A 15,765-nucleotide genomic window follows, 5' to 3' on the forward strand; every position below is an offset into this window, starting at 1 on the left:
AAGTTATACAGGGAAATGAATCCATCACACAAAATGCACTAGTAAGTCAAAATTACTGTTTATGTCAGCAGGTTAATACTTTTAAGTATCCAGAAAAAATGCAAATTATTAGAGTCAGAAAAAACAAACTCATTTCAGTAAGAAACTCAGAGCTCTCTGCAAGTCCTTTTTTGCAGTTACAAGTTTGTAACTGGTACATGATATCTAGAAGGTAGAATGCTAGTTCCCTTAGCATTCAAGGGGAATGATGATTACAGGAAGAGATCTCCAGTTTGTGCAGAGCCCTGCAGCCCAGCTGGCAGCCTGCACACCATTTTCCAGCCTGCCACCTCTCCCTGGCAGAAGATGTGCTGCCCCAGGAGCAGAGCCTGCACTCCTGGCTCCAAATGCCCAGGGCAGAGCATGGAGAGCTAAGGCACAGGCACTCCAGAACTTATTTCAAGCAGAGCCCATTAGTGCAGCACACTCTGAAGGTCCTACACTGGAGGTAAATGGCACCATGTCACATAACTCCCTGGTTAAGCCCAGTGCTACCAGTGGCACCAAATCACAATGAGCTGACTTCTGAAAAGCCTTTAACAGCACGCAGCAAAGGGAGCACCTGAGAACCACAAGAACATGCAGAAGAACTGGCACAGCTACTCACTTTCAATGTAATATTCTTCAGTAATGTATCTTCTAACACAGCCTGAAGCTTCCTGTTTATCTCTAAGGAGAGTTCCAACGTGAGCCCACTGTCTGCAGGGTGAGAAGTGTACAAGGATGCCATGATCCCACCACGCCTGCTCAAGTGTACTTTGTTGAAGTCGGAGGCCTCTGATGACAGCGTTCCGGCCTCTTCCCGCAAAATGTAACTCTGGATAATTCTGGAGGATAAAAATAAACCAACAACATCACAGCATTACAAGGCAGAGGAGAGTCAGATGCTGAAGTAACTTCAGATTCCTGAGATGAGTAATTTTATTTTCAAGCAGTACTGTATTACCAAAAAAGCAGTAAAAATTTACTCCTGCAATTTCTATGTCAGAGGAAAACCTGAAATACCAATAGTGATACAGGAAACACTGGTAAGCCAAGAGACTACAATGTGCAGGGTTCACTTATTTAAAAGTATGTTGAAAAGCTATTGGGACAAGAAAGGTAATTTTAAAAGTCTACCTTTCTTTGATGAAGGACTCCAGACATGGAATCTTAAGCTTTCTACACATGAGGAAAAAGATTACAAAGCTATTTCTCAAGAGTCTTCCCAAGCTGTGATCACGTTCTGTGAAGTGGTACCAGCTGGGCATAAATGTATGGACTCATTAAGCAAGGGCTGTTCCTAACAGGCAACTGCACCTTCCAGAAGCAGCTTTATGCCAGCATTTCTTACCCTCCTAACTGAAGTTCCAGACATTATCCTGTAAGATGAGATTTTCACTAAAGTGGAATCTTGTCTCACACATTAACCACTAACCACCTTTGGCTCGGATACATCATTTGTTTGATATGTATACCAGACTACCATCTGGAATAATGCAGATTCTCCTTCCAAAACAAACACAATCAGCACCCTTTTAAGCACATGAGGAGAATGGACGCTTCTGTTAGCCAGTGGCAGCAGTCCACCACAAATCAGCCACCTGCTGACTATTTTGCTACCAAAAACCCACTTGTGCCAGTTTATTCCTCCTGAAAAAATTCAGTAATAGTACTAATAGCCAAAAACATGGCAATTACTATAACTGCTGGGAAAAAAAAGAAGGAAAAAACCTCCAAAATTAATTCCATCTTTGAAAAATACTGCAGTATTTTTACTGTTTTAAACATTTTCACTGAGGCAATTTGTTTTCTTCCTTGTCTAGTGCATCAGCTCAACACTGAAAACTTGCATGAACAGAACACAGAACATACTTGGTTTTTTTCCTGATTTCCTCCACCAGCTGTTTAATGTGATCCTCCATAAACTCCATCTTCTCATTTTTCCGAGCATGTGCCTTCTGCAGCCTTAGTATTCTTTCAACCAAGACAGCCTTGTCCACCTCTGGGAAGCTGTCCACAGCCACGGCAGAGCCGGTGTTCTCAGGCGAGCGATCCTCGGTGCTGCTGCGCGCGTTCAGGGACCCTGCCAACACAGCAGTGTCTGTAAAAGCTCCTCTGGATCTTACATCAGCTGAAGTGCCCCCAGCACAGCAGTGCTGTCAGGAGCTGAGGATACTTTCCCCAGGATGCCAGTTTCTCTTTATGTTAGTGGGGTTTTCTCTCAAGCATCCTTGCAGTGTTTAAATGAGACATGCTGTGTCCCCTCCTATGGATGCACCACCTCTGGTGTAATGCTTATTCCCACTCAAATACCTTCATGTCCATTTACTTTACTTTTAAATGTGTGTTTTGGAGTAAACTAAAATTACAATACTGTGAAAACCATACAGAGTCACAAAAGCCCTACATCTAAACACTCTGCAGCACTGATCACTTCGAGCTCGCAGTGGTTTCTCAATTTTCTCTACTTTCTGCTGTTCTTTTTAAGCATTTGTCTCTCTCACACAGTGAGATTACAGGACATCTGGACAGAACCAACCCAACCTGAGACCCAAAGATACCAAAGAAGGAACATGCTGTTTTCAGTGCTAAAGATCACTCCTTTACTTCTACTGGATAGAAAGTAATGAATATTACATAAACCTACTGATGTCTCTAATGACGCTAATTGATTTCTCATTTACACAGTCGCAACTGTCAATAGGGCAATTAAACAATGTTGGAAGCCACTGCTCATTTTTATTTTGCCTCCGGCAGCTTGTAAAAGGAGCACGTATAAACTGGAGTCCTCTTGAGCTTCCTCCAAACATAAAAGCAATGAAATAAAAAAGGCAGGTATTTTAAAAGAACCAAAATATATAAACATCATAAACATTACACTTCAATCTCATAATAAGCACCTACAACTGCAGTCAGTCAAGTGCATTTTGGTGCTTAGAGGCTATTTTGTCAGTTTTAATGGGAGGCTGCCCACACACTGCATATGCACAAACCACATAAACAGCAAGCACACTGTGGCAACCTTGTTAAGACTGAAGGGCTGTTTGGCAGCCCTGCTATGTGCTCCATTACCTGATGAACTGGAACGGCTCCCCATGCTGCTGACTTCTTTGTCATAATTACCATTTTCCATCTGATCCAATTTCCTCCGTGCTAAAAGTATTAACAAAATGATGATTACCAATAGCAGAGTAAGAACTAAAAATTACAGTGTTACCCAACATACAGAAGCTCTAATCATCTCTGACCTGGACTAATTTAACATGATGTGACAACTGAAAGACAATGGTAGCAACTAAAATTAAAGCCCAAACAGCCATGCAGCACATGTAACACCCACCACGATCCTTACATACTGCTGTAGTTGCCAGTTGAAGGGGTAGTGTTATATATAGGATTAACTGGGACCAGTAAGACTTCAATTTGATCTTACTTTTGATTAGGTCTGCCATGTAAATCACTAGTGATGTCAGCAACTCTGTTCCAGCCTCTCATAACTGTGTCACTACAGCAGTACTTGTGCCAGAAGCACCACTCCCTCAGCAGGGATCAAGAGTGACAGCACACAGCTGTTCTTATATGCACAAAAAGGGACATGGAACTTGTCTTGCAAATTGCCAATAGGATCTCTTCTTTCAAACACATTTGATTATCTTCAAATCTATTTCCTATTCATGCATTGTTGGGTATTTGATGACTTCTATTTGTAGACAAAATTAGTCACCAGTGTCTCCATATCCAACTTTAAAAACTGAAGTGTTCTGTTGAAAAAAATAACCAGCAATTCCTGATACAGTCAGCAACTAGGAAGCTTCTGGCAGCTTCTGAATATACTCCTACACAGACCAGGATCCATATATACCTATGGTGACATTTCAGTAGTCACATATATCATAACAAAGATAAGCTCTTTTGAAATAAATATTTCATGTCTAAGCCCACTTCTAAAGTTACATTTTAGACTGAAAATTAACACAGAGGCCTGTAACTGCAGTTTCCACAAGGTCTAACTTGCTCACTCATTGTCTTCAGGAACAGGGAGGGCTTGAAGGGTGACGCTCAAGCACTGAGCACACACAGACAGGACCTGAATCTCTACCAGACACTGAGGAGGTCATAGATGGAGCTGTCTGATAAGTGAAAATAATCTCCACCTAGCTGAAGTTGTTTTGTGAGGTCTTTCAGGTTTGCTGCGTGCTTGCGCTTCTGGGTAGCCAGGTCATCCTTCAGCTCATCCACGTGGGTCTTCAGGGCTGACACTTCTTCCTGCTCTGAGGCCAGCTGAGCCTGCAGGGCCTCAACCTCTGACTTTCGCTGATCCTCCTCCTTCTGTAACCTGATGGCCTGAAATTGGGATTTTATTTTCAGTCATACACAAAAAAATTCTAACCTAACCACAGTGCATGCTCAACATCCCTAACTGCACTTTTCACCTGGGGATCAGTCACACTTTACATTTATTATTTAGGCTGGACACTAGCACTTCATGTTAGTAAGATTCCTCAACTACCTCCAAAACTTCCACATATACAGTACAAAGTCACATTACCTTCCATGACACACTAAGTTTATTAAAAATTACATTTATCTCATAGTACAAACAGGACCTGAGGAACAATTTACAATAACAAATTTCACAGGCAAATTAGAACCTTTTCTCTGTTTCACTTCCTCTGAAAGTGAGTAACTCTCCGCTCCCAAAAAACCAGAAAGAGCAACACAGTGACACCTCCTCATTCCAGGGCAGTGTGCCTCAAGATTTCTTTCAGCCTGGGAACATGAGGTGTTCATATCCCACTGCTACTAATGGCAAACTCAAGGAGAAATTGCAGTCAGGTAAACAAAGACATAAGGTGTTATTCATACGCTACATCTTTTTCTGCATCAGACATCTTACTAGAGCAAAAACAAAAAGCCCACTGTACTCACCAGATCATCTTTAGTCTGTTGAACACACTCCAGCTGATTCTGCAGCTCTCTTTCACTGTAAGAAAGCTTATCCAACTGGCTCTGTAAGGAATTGTTTTCAGACTGAAGCTGTGCATTCTTACTGGTTAATTTTTCAGTGAATAGCAATAGCTCAGATTCTCTTTTCCGACTACCTTCAATGTCCTTCTGAAGATCAGCAACCAGAGAATTGAAACCATCTATTTCTTCCTTTAAAGCATTGATTTCTTGTTCATCTCTGTCAAAACAGTTGTATCACATTAGGGATAACCTGAGCTTAAAGAGACAAATTCATTGCAATAAAAGCATTGAGGTCAAGTTCAAATAAGGCAGGGGAATGACCCTGGGGTATCTGTTAGTCACTGGATCATTTTAAATGTCAAGGGAGTTTTCACTTTGTTTCACAACAAGCTGCAGTGCTGAAATGACAGATTTCTGCATCCCACAGAAGACACTCAGGCATTAGCTCCTCAAGGAAGGCCACCTCTCCATTCTCAACTTTTCCATATGACCTTCAGATCAGGGCACAAACAAAACCCTCAAAACCAGACCTAGTGGGTGAGAGGAAGGTGTGCAAAGCCAGAGTGGCCAATCTGTAAGAGGCCTTCTCTTCAAGAAACAGGCACATACTCCAGTTTGGATTTCTCTGGGACAGCAGTATGGCAATTCCTGACACATCCTTATCCAAGCCCTGCAGCTCTGAACCAAAGGGCCTGTCTTACTCCTTCCCCCAAAAACAAGTCCTTCCCCTCTACGAAACAAGTTTTTGTTTCTACTGAAAGACTCTCATATCCAATCCATCTGAGTAAAAAATGCTGCATCTTCAGTTATCATCAACATTCTACAGAAAATGTTTGAAATCAATTCCAAAATTTAATAGCTCTTAAAAATGTTACAGATGAAAAACCTCCCTCTTATTTGCTCTTGCAATATTAGTTCATTAATTCTTTTATTATCAAATTTGATACACCTTTTCTAAAACTTTACTTTCTAACATCAGCAGAAACAACTTCACCTTTCTCACAGGGAGTGTGTATAATCAAATTTAAAAATAAAATTAAAATTACACAAAGCAAGAGCACACATCTCATTTAATTTCCTGACACACAGTGTAATAATGAGGAGGGATCAATTCACTTTAAACCAACAATCCTGTACTGTTTGCTTCTCCAAGAAGAGCTGAGACCCAGTCATTTGTGCTGTGAAGTGTCTCACCTGTAGCTCCCATTTAAAAACCTGTGCCAGAAGGTTGCATCTATGCTTGTGTTTTACATTTTCAAATACCTTGTTTCATCATGACAGAGAAATCCCTGCCTAGCAGTCAGGGTTGGATCAGACAAAATTAAAAGTTTAGACCATTCTAAAAGAGATGTCTACATTATCCTTAAAAATTAGGAGACCAGGGAACACTGGAGGTGATCAGTATCCAGATCAGCCATGAAGTTCTTCCCAGCATTCAACCTAAAATCATATTCCTCCAGTGAACAAACACAGCTGAACATTCACTTTACAATACAGCCTTTATACATTTCAGAATGTCTGCACTGAAATTGAAGTAAAAGACAATATGAAATTTAATGTAGGGATAATAAGTGTTGTATGGGAAGGATACTGGAAAAAAAATCCAAATTGAATAGGAAGGAGAGACATATTTAAGCATGTCTCAATTACTGAGAGGAAAAGATAAGTGGAAACACACATTTGTAGTTTCACACTTTGATCACAGTCACTTCAATTCATTTGGCAAGATTCCAAGTGAAAAATTACTGTTACTGATCCAAGTGTGGGCTCCAGCAGTTTCCAGCACACAGCAGTTTCCCTGGAAAGGCTGAGGACACCATGACAATACAGGTGACCAGCACACAGCACATGGAAACTGGTTGATTTGCTAAGCCCTGAGGAAGGCTTATAATTATGGAAATACTTTTTAATCTTAACTAAAAACAGCATGAGAGGGACAGACACAGGGGTGGTTCTGCCTATCTGACATTTATCTATCTCCACTTAAGCAGCACCACTGGAACCAGTAGAGTGGGCAGCATGTCCATGTGTACCCCACAGACACAGGGCCATGCTCAGACACTCCTGAATCGTGCAGGAGCCCAACCCTCCCCTGAGATTATTTCCCTAACATTCTAGAATGAGTGAACTTCAACACAGCAGAATGAATTCCAGTCCACTAGAAAGACAAGTGCCTCACACTGTCTGAATATAGCATCTCTCAAGTAAATAAAATTCTTTCCATTAAATACTTCTATTCACCCATCACAATTTTAAAGCAATTTATCTTTCCAGTTTAATTGCTCCCCTCCATCTTTCAATAAAACAAGCACCGAGCAGACACCTAGAAGACAATTTCCTGTAAAGTATGCTGGCAATCAGGCATTTTGTTATTCTAATAATGAGACACTAAATTAGATTTATCAATCTCAATCCCCTTGTTTTGTAAGAGGCCATCAAGGTTATCTTCAATATTAGCAACACTGATTTAAATCAGGACAGGCATTCTTCAAATTACAATACATTTAAAGCATCAATAACCTCTATAAACAAACCCTTCCACATCTCAGATAATCTTTTAAATCATTACACGAAGTGCACAGCTGTACCTCTGATGCTGATCCTGCAGCTGATCTACAGTTTTGACTCTGTCCAGCAAATTCTGAATTTCACTTTTCTGTCTATTTATTATTTCTTTATACTTGGATAACTCATCTTCTGTTCTTAAGCGCTCATCCTCTAGACACTTTACCTAAATGGAAAAAAAAAATAAACAAAACCAGAAACTATTTAGTTTCATAAACTTCAGAGCTAAATTATTCTGATCATATGTTTAGACTGTTGTACAAAGCTCACATGTTAATTTTTCGGTGGTTCCAAGTAACTTAGACCAATATCCCAAAGTATTTCAGATCAAATAGTCAGAAAAACAAACAAACAAAATTAAATTCAACAAGTGTGCTTAAATTAGTTTTGTCCAAAGACTCGAATTGATCAGCCTAATGGATCAAGGTCCACAGATATGATGTTTCCCCAGTTACCATGGCAAGCCCTTACTCTGTCTCTCTCTCTTTTTCCACAGTCCTATTGAGCTGTTCTGGAGAGAGGGACTGGCATGCTATTCTATAGAATGTCCACAAGCTATGGAAGCATAACCTCCTTATCAGACACCATGGCAACCCCTTATTCTGTCTCCCTCTCTTTTCCACAGTTCTATTGAGCTGCTCTGGAGAGAGGGACTGGCATGCTATTCTATAGAATGTCCACAAGCTATGGAAGCATAACCTCCTTATCAGACTGTCCACAAGCTAGGGACAGCATAACCTCCTTACCAGAGGTTTATTTATACTAAATTTAGAAGATTTAAAATATCTTCAGGATTACAAATCTAAAATGTTTCTCGGCTTTTCAGTCGAATGAGGTGCACACAATGAAGCAACTGTAACTGTTGTGTTACAGATCAGCTCCTACTTTCTAAAAAAGGATATCCAGAGTCAACAATTAGAGATCCTTTCTAGTCTCATGCCAGCCAATCTCTAATCACACTGTTTATTCCTGAAGAAGTAAAAGTACAATTAGGAGTGGATCATATTCTTGTTCCAAAAACCCAGCCCTGTGCTTTCAGCCCACCCCAATCCAACTCAGCACAATTTACCTTTGTTCTTAGTGTTCGAAGCTCATCCATGCCTTCCTTAAATGTTCTCTTCAAGTCTTCCACTTCTTTTATTTTTGCATGATGCACCTTTTTAGAGGGCAAAAAGTTCACTAAGAAAATTAAATGAACAGTGGCACCTCAAAAAAAAATAAAAATCTAGGCCAATACTGGCCATCACAACAGCTGAGAGGGCTTGAGGCAGAACAGGTACCCCAAAGGCCTGGTTTACTTCTTCAGAAAGGAAAGCAAAACCTGAAAGCTTCTTTACTCTCAGGAGAATTAAGAAGAAAAGTGAGCCTGCACACCCTGGTTTTAAGTACACAAATCCATGGCACAACAGGCCCTGGGAAAGCTCTGAGCAAACTGGCACTTGGTCACCTCTGAAGATGGCATGTGCACAGATGAGCTCAGAGCAGACACATCATTAGAGAGTTTCACTTTGGGGCTAGCAAAGAATGGAGGCTGGTCCTTGTCTCTCCTTGCCAGTTATCTTGGCAAAACACTGGTCAGAGAAAGGCCTGATTCAAGTGAATTCGTGGTTTTAATTACAGCAACATTCATGTTTATAAATGAAAGAGAATTATTTCATCTTCACTATATCCAAGGTAGTACACCTGAAGATATCCTCCAAAAAATTCTTAACCAGAAAGTGGACTCCACACAGCACATGTTTACCTCCAGGTTATCAGACTTCTCCTGAATTTGTTTCTCTAGTTCTCCTTTAGTTACTCGGAATTTTGCATCCAATTCATTTGACTTGATTTCTTCTGACTCCTAAAGGGATTGAAGAAATGTCAGTGGAGTTTTAGAGTTTTATGCTTCCCTTTCTATTCTATGAGTGTACAGAATCTTTTCACATCACTGAGTCTTTCCTGTAAGTACACCTCTGATAATCCTGACCATGCCAAGAAAGACCCCATACTGCATGCCAATCAAGATAAATATTTTCCCTTTTATTTAACAACTTTTCAGTAAAATAAAAAACCCATCCCATTCATCTCAGCTTTGGAGCTTGCACAGGATAATTCCTTCCTGCTACAGCTTAAGCTAGAAAGAAATGAAAAGGAAGACTCAGGCACTAAACAATAATTTGACCTCTTGAGAAAATGTGCCTACTTGATATGATTTTATCATTTCTTGACAGTTTTTCCTTATCTGATCTCCTTCTTCTTTTGCTTCGGTTAATTTTGTCATTGCATCTTTGAGGCGTTCTTTGGTTTCCTAAAAAAAACCAGTAATTAAAAGAATGGATTAAACCTAGTAAAACCCATTTACTTAACTTCATCTGAGAAACACATTTCTCATAATAAAACTTCCAGTTTGAAAAGAATTAACAAAACAAAAGGTCCGACACTATTTTCCCCCTTGCTTCCACTCAGCACTTAATTTATGTAATTCCATTTGAGCCAACACTGAAGGCACAACAAAAAGATCTCTTGCTTATGTGCCAAGCACGTTTTCAGACAGCAGATTTAACTCCATCACTTAAAAACTAAGATAACAGTTATTTTGAACAAATAACCCTCCCAAAACACAAACTTAACAACAAATTAAAATTTGATGACCAAGTTAAAGAGAATGTCCCAAGTACATCCTCCCTTCACATCCTCTGAACATTTCCATTTCAGTATCAGTATTTGAGAGCACTGTTCTGACTTTTGCCGCAGGTACTCAAATTAAACAGAAACACATTGGAACAGTACATAAAAAGTAAATACTGTAACAACTACATTACTCTGACTATATTTTCATGCAATGGTATCAGCATCATTTCACCCACCTTGTGTGAATCCATTTCTGTTTTCAATTTGTTCTGAGCCCATTTTACTTTGATAACATGAGAATTGATTTCTTCTTTCAATTTTTCTATTTCTCTGTTGAGTCGAGTGGCTTCACCATCCTGAAAAAAATGTCATAGGTTGTTTATAAAATTAAATGATCTAGTGTTTCTAGAATAAAACTCCTGTCCAGTTAACAAGTTGAGTTTTTCTTAATGTCTGGATTTTGCAAAAGCATGCACATATTTCAGAATGCCCAATAATGCTTTGATCAGTGGTAAAAAAAAACCATTAGTGTTGTGGCTTCAATAGCAAAGTAAGGTTGCATTACTGTTAGTATATGTTAATATTATATAACTGTGAACGACAAAGCACCACAGAGGCAATTTTTGTTTCAGAAGCATAGTTTCTAGTAATTTATTAATTTTTGAATCTTCCACACAAAACAGAATTGTAAAACACAGCTGTGAAGGACTACCAAAATACTTGGATCATTTAATAATAATCTTACTGCTTTCTAAAAATGAGTGGAAAAATCTTGGACGAAAAATTCTATTGCTTTATTATCAATTTTTAGTAGTAAAAAGAGGAAATACAGAGTGAAAACATAGAAAAACATAAAAAAAATTACTGCAATAATTTAATGCCACTGCAGCCTTTAAGAAAAATCTGATGCTAGAAATTACTTCAAAATCTAGACAACTGAAACAAGCTGTCCTCTCGATTTTGTCAAAAAAAAAAACCCCAAACCTAATGTTTCACAAACTAATATTCAGGTAAATATTAAAAGGAACTTCAAAAAGATTGCAATGAGAACTGAGTAACTTTTTCCCCTTCCCTCGGAAGGAAGGCACTTTCACAGCTGTGCAGCAGAAACTGAATGAGAACAGGTTTCTTTTACCAAGTACAACACCAAGCAAGTGATCAGGTTGTTCTGATAGTGGTTTTAATCATGTCTCAGCAGTACTTGGAGTACCTTTGTTTCATAGAGCTGGTGCAATCTTCCCTTTTCCTGAGAAAGTTGTTTGATTTTATTTGTAAGCTTTTCTATTTCTTTGTTTGCATCTCTGAGTTTTCTCTCAAGGCCCTCCTTTTCCTTTCGGAGGTCAAGGGACTCCTTCTCCCCTCGGACATATTTCATCACCATCGTCTCCTTCTCGTGGCGAGCTTCCTCACATTTCTTGTTTGCCTGAAAAAACACCAAAACACAAGCAATCAAACCTTGTATTTCATAATAACCCAGATATTTTTAGTACTGCAGTAGAGCAGCATAACAAGATGGGACTCAAAAGCTCCAGTTTGACAAAGACTATCATTGAATTCCTCTTAAGCACTGAAATTACTCCTACTTCTAACAATAAATATTGTAACAGCTGCATCTTCACAGCCGAACATCTCAAATGATTTATCAATACATTAGTAATTTGGTTTTTAGGAGGAAAGAAGTATAATGTTTAGGAACAAAATTTTGCAAATACTCAGTACTGGTACTCTGTCTTCCATCATCCACATGCCAACTGCACAATCATTATCCAGTGGCTTATTTTTCAGTTGGATTCCTTCCAGTGGCTTACTTTTACAGACTCTCCCCACCCCAGCACTGACAAGTTCTGCCTCAAATTAGAAAAAAAATAATAAAAATCAGTCACTGAGCTTTAGAACACATGCAACTGAGAAAATACTTGATATAGTAAGATATTAAAGAGGAAAAAAAGTCCCAGATTTCAGTAATACATAAAGAGAAAATAAAAGCTTTGTGCTGGAATTGAGAAAAATATTAATTTTGTGACAGCCTGTCTGAAAAAAGCTACTGCCAGCTTTTAGCTCCTTTTGAATCAAGTTCAGCTTATAGGTAAAGAAAATGAGATTTCCTTGAGAGCTGAATTCAATACATATAAAAATAGGTGTTTTTTAAAAGAGTTATCAAGCACTCTGAAGTGTTATCAGCTATCTAGAAATTAACTGCTGACAGTTATCAAAAATGCATATATAACTGCACACTAATAGTTCCAATTTTGGAAAATTCTGTCTAACATAGTGATCCAATATGTTTCTTACAAGAACCAAGTTTGTTTAATAATGCAGATGTTGAATAGTTTAAGTTTTTCCATATTACCTGTTCCATTCGAAACGCCATCTCTTTATGCAACTGCTGAATAGTATTTTTGGCTGCTGCATCTTGAGTTACAAGTCTGTCTTTGCTAGCTTTCACTTCTTTATTAAGCTCTTCTATTCTTGCTTCCAGCTAAAATACAACATCATGATATAATTATAGGGAAAATAACTCTTTGATCATGTTTTATACAGGCAGGCATATTTCACACAAAATTAGATGCTTCAACAGATATTTACCTGTATTTTACAGGTGTCAGGCTGCAACCACCCATATCAACATCTAGCTTTGCATGGCTAGCAAAACCATGAAAGATGCTAATTCTCATCTGAAGAGAGACTGATGATGCTTCAAATCAAGTAAAACACCAGGCACAGTAATTTACTACACAAAATAACAGACTGACTGCTAGTCAGGGCTGCCAGAGAAGCACTGGCTGCTATCTGAGGGTGCTTCACCTTCCATCCCTTTGTTCCTATCCTTGTGCCATATCCTTCACCATGCCAGCAAAGCAGCCATGCATCCATACTGAAATGCACTGAGAATTAATTCATTGAAAAAAAACACTCGGCAAATAAAGATGAGCTTAGTCATCATGCTGACATTTTTATCCACCTAGTGAATCAAGTCAGAGACCTGATCCAGCTGAAGAATAATCCCCAGTGTTAACTGGAACACTTCCCAGAGTGTGCTCCCTGCCAAGCCATGCAAGTCCAGCAGGAACAGCGTGGTGGCTGCAAAGGCTGTGACACTGCTCCAAATGTGTTCAAATTGTGCCTCATGACCCTCCTCTTGTCCCAGGGGAAAGCCAACTCACCCAGCTGAGGGGGTTTAGTTTGCTTTGGAAGAGAAGGGGCAGGATCTGAGCATTGGTACTGTACATTCTGTGCAATCCCAAACTGCTGTGTAAGAGGCAAGAACAACTTAATTTGCTTCTGTTACCACACCATGACTTGACCACACTTTGTTCAGCTCTCCAAATGCATCTTTTGCCAGAGAAAAAGCTTCACATGTACAAGGAGGCAGGTACAGTTTGTTTAGAGCTGTGAGTGCAGCCAAGCTTTCATTTACATAAAAGTAACCATAAAGCACTAATACAGAAATTCCAACAATAAAACACTACCATCACAAATGAAAAAATTCAAGTGATTCACTGCCATGTCTTAGAGCTCAGGTGCTATCAACAGCCATATAAAACTATTATAGTCCAAAAGAATATTTCCTGGAATCACTTGCAAGCATGTAGTATCACAAACACCCTGACAAATACTTTTTTTTCAGAATGGAATAAAGCAATTGCTGCATGACAGAGCTTCAAGAAATCATACATGACTCATGACAGAGCTATCATGGAAATACAGACAAGAAAAAATGAGGGAGCTGCTCACACTGGTTTATTCAGGCACAAGCAATTGCAATTTGTAGCCTAAAAATAACACTTTTCAATCACATCATGGATTTTCAAATATTCTCTGAAATCAACCATGAATATATGAATATATTACATGATTATATTCCTCTAGAACACTTCAAGCCTGACAACCTGCTCTGTGAACAGACTGCTGTGTGATGCAGACACCAACAAAGAAACCTGACAACCAGGATAGTCACCAGCACTTGGACAAACAGAAATTAGTATTTTAAATGTTTCTCTTGCCAGATTTCCAGGATATAACCTGTAATCAGTTTACAGAGCTGGCCAGCCAGCTGCAGTTACATCAGCAGATAGCTGATCACAGCCAAGCAGTGACACCTGGTGTGAAACCTTTTCCTCCCACACTAAAACCAGCCTGACCATGCACACACCATGGTCCTCCTTGGCCTGCTGTGGTTCTAACAAGCCCCTGAGAAAAGGCCTCTATTTAGTACCTGCTACTACCACAGCAGAGACTTCCAGATACACAACACTTAGGGGGATGGGAATCCAGAAAGACAGTTTATCCAAATTCACTAAAGCCATTTAGACATTTTCTTGGAATACAAGAGTAGATTTATCCTCTTAAAAAGCTTAGGAAAATAAGCACAGGAATCAACAGTGGCAACAGTGACATTATACACAGGTGAAATACTAACCAGCATTTCTGTTTTGTTATCTGTACCTGTTTAATAATGCTGAGGTGCTGCTTTTCTGTTTCTGTTCGTTTTTTCAATTCATCTTTTAAGTTGTCCTTTTCTGAGCAAATTTCCAAAATCAGTTCCTGATGCTTTTTATTTTCTTTAATCAATCTGTAAACGAAAACAACAACAACAAAAAAATTAAAACCAAGGTACATCAGTACTGGGGTTTTTTGGTTGTTTTCAATCTTGAGAAACATGGTGTTTGCTCTTCAATCTGCAAGTTTTACAGTAAGCGAGAAACCCTAAAAAAATCCATTAAAACCTTAAAAGAAAAAAAAAAAAGAATGTTGTGCATGTGGAACTTAACTCCAAAACATCAAGCAGCAACCTCCTTGTGAGGAAACTGCTTGTTTCCAGCCTTTTAGGGTTGTTGTGGTCCACAATGACATGGGACATTTGATAACCCTATGAAACTGTAAATGCTAGTAATGTTAAGGTGATGTAATACAGTAACTTCCAGTCACAGTCTCACCAGTCATTTATCTGAAAACACAGAGATTTTATTAATTTCACAGATTTCTCAAGAGTATCCATGAAGTTCACAACCTGGTAAGAAACAGAATCCTGATTTAAGTCCTAAATAGGTAACAAGTATCTGCACCCATGCTCTGTACAAAGCTTAATTTTTAGCAATAGTTCCAGTTCAGCCACTTGAAACCAATTCAGACCTAGTTTGACATTCTAACATAAAACTCAGAAGTTACATTGTCAGAACTACTGAATGAACAGGCTCACATGTATTTACATGTTTGTAGATACTATTACATGGTGGGTATTTTAGGCCACTAAATGCAGGAATTTGTGGGAGGCAAGCATTTACCTGAAAAAGATACTTAATTATCCCTTTATCCCCTGCTTTGTTGAAAATAAAAAAAAAATCTCTGAACAAACTGGTCTCCTAAATTATAAGGAATTCAAAGCCATCAGTTACAAAGAGCTTAGCACTTGTGATCTGCTTTTTCATCTATTAATGAATATTCCAGGATTACAAATTCTTAATTCATGCCACAGCTGCTGACATATATATTTATATCTGATCACAGGAGACAACTGGGCTATTTCCAGAATGATGTTACAAGAAATTCTGCTGATCATCGAGTAAGGAACAAAACAAACAAAACCCAGAATACCCT

At 38.9% G+C, this 15,765-nt stretch overlaps 1 protein-coding gene across 6 annotated transcripts in view; it reads right to left on the reverse strand.

Annotated features, from left to right (window-relative positions):
- Positions 1-15,765, reverse strand: part of CCDC186 (coiled-coil domain containing 186) — a 35,153-nt gene that overhangs the window by 3,936 nt on the left and 15,452 nt on the right. For all 6 annotated transcript variants that reach the window (XM_039708884.1, XM_039708885.1, XM_039708883.1 and 3 more), the window contains exons 3-15: positions 14,614-14,740; positions 12,518-12,646; positions 11,378-11,590; positions 10,404-10,523; positions 9,740-9,844; positions 9,299-9,397; positions 8,624-8,710; positions 7,578-7,720; positions 4,951-5,206; positions 4,176-4,365; positions 3,094-3,174; positions 1,894-2,104; positions 647-866 (exon numbers count right to left, since the gene is read on the reverse strand). In XM_039708884.1, the coding sequence (XP_039564818.1) occupies positions 647-866; positions 1,894-2,104; positions 3,094-3,174; positions 4,176-4,365; positions 4,951-5,206; positions 7,578-7,720; positions 8,624-8,710; positions 9,299-9,397; positions 9,740-9,844; positions 10,404-10,523; positions 11,378-11,590; positions 12,518-12,646; positions 14,614-14,740 (1,981 nt within the window). The remainder of the gene's footprint in view (positions 1-646; positions 867-1,893; positions 2,105-3,093; positions 3,175-4,175; positions 4,366-4,950; positions 5,207-7,577; positions 7,721-8,623; positions 8,711-9,298; positions 9,398-9,739; positions 9,845-10,403; positions 10,524-11,377; positions 11,591-12,517; positions 12,647-14,613; positions 14,741-15,765) is intronic.

The sequence above is a fragment of the Passer montanus genome, unplaced genomic scaffold (assembly GCF_014805655.1).
Source record: "Passer montanus isolate IOZ18808 unplaced genomic scaffold, ASM1480565v1 scaffold21, whole genome shotgun sequence".
In the NCBI taxonomy this organism is placed as follows: Eukaryota; Metazoa; Chordata; class Aves; order Passeriformes; family Passeridae; genus Passer; species Passer montanus.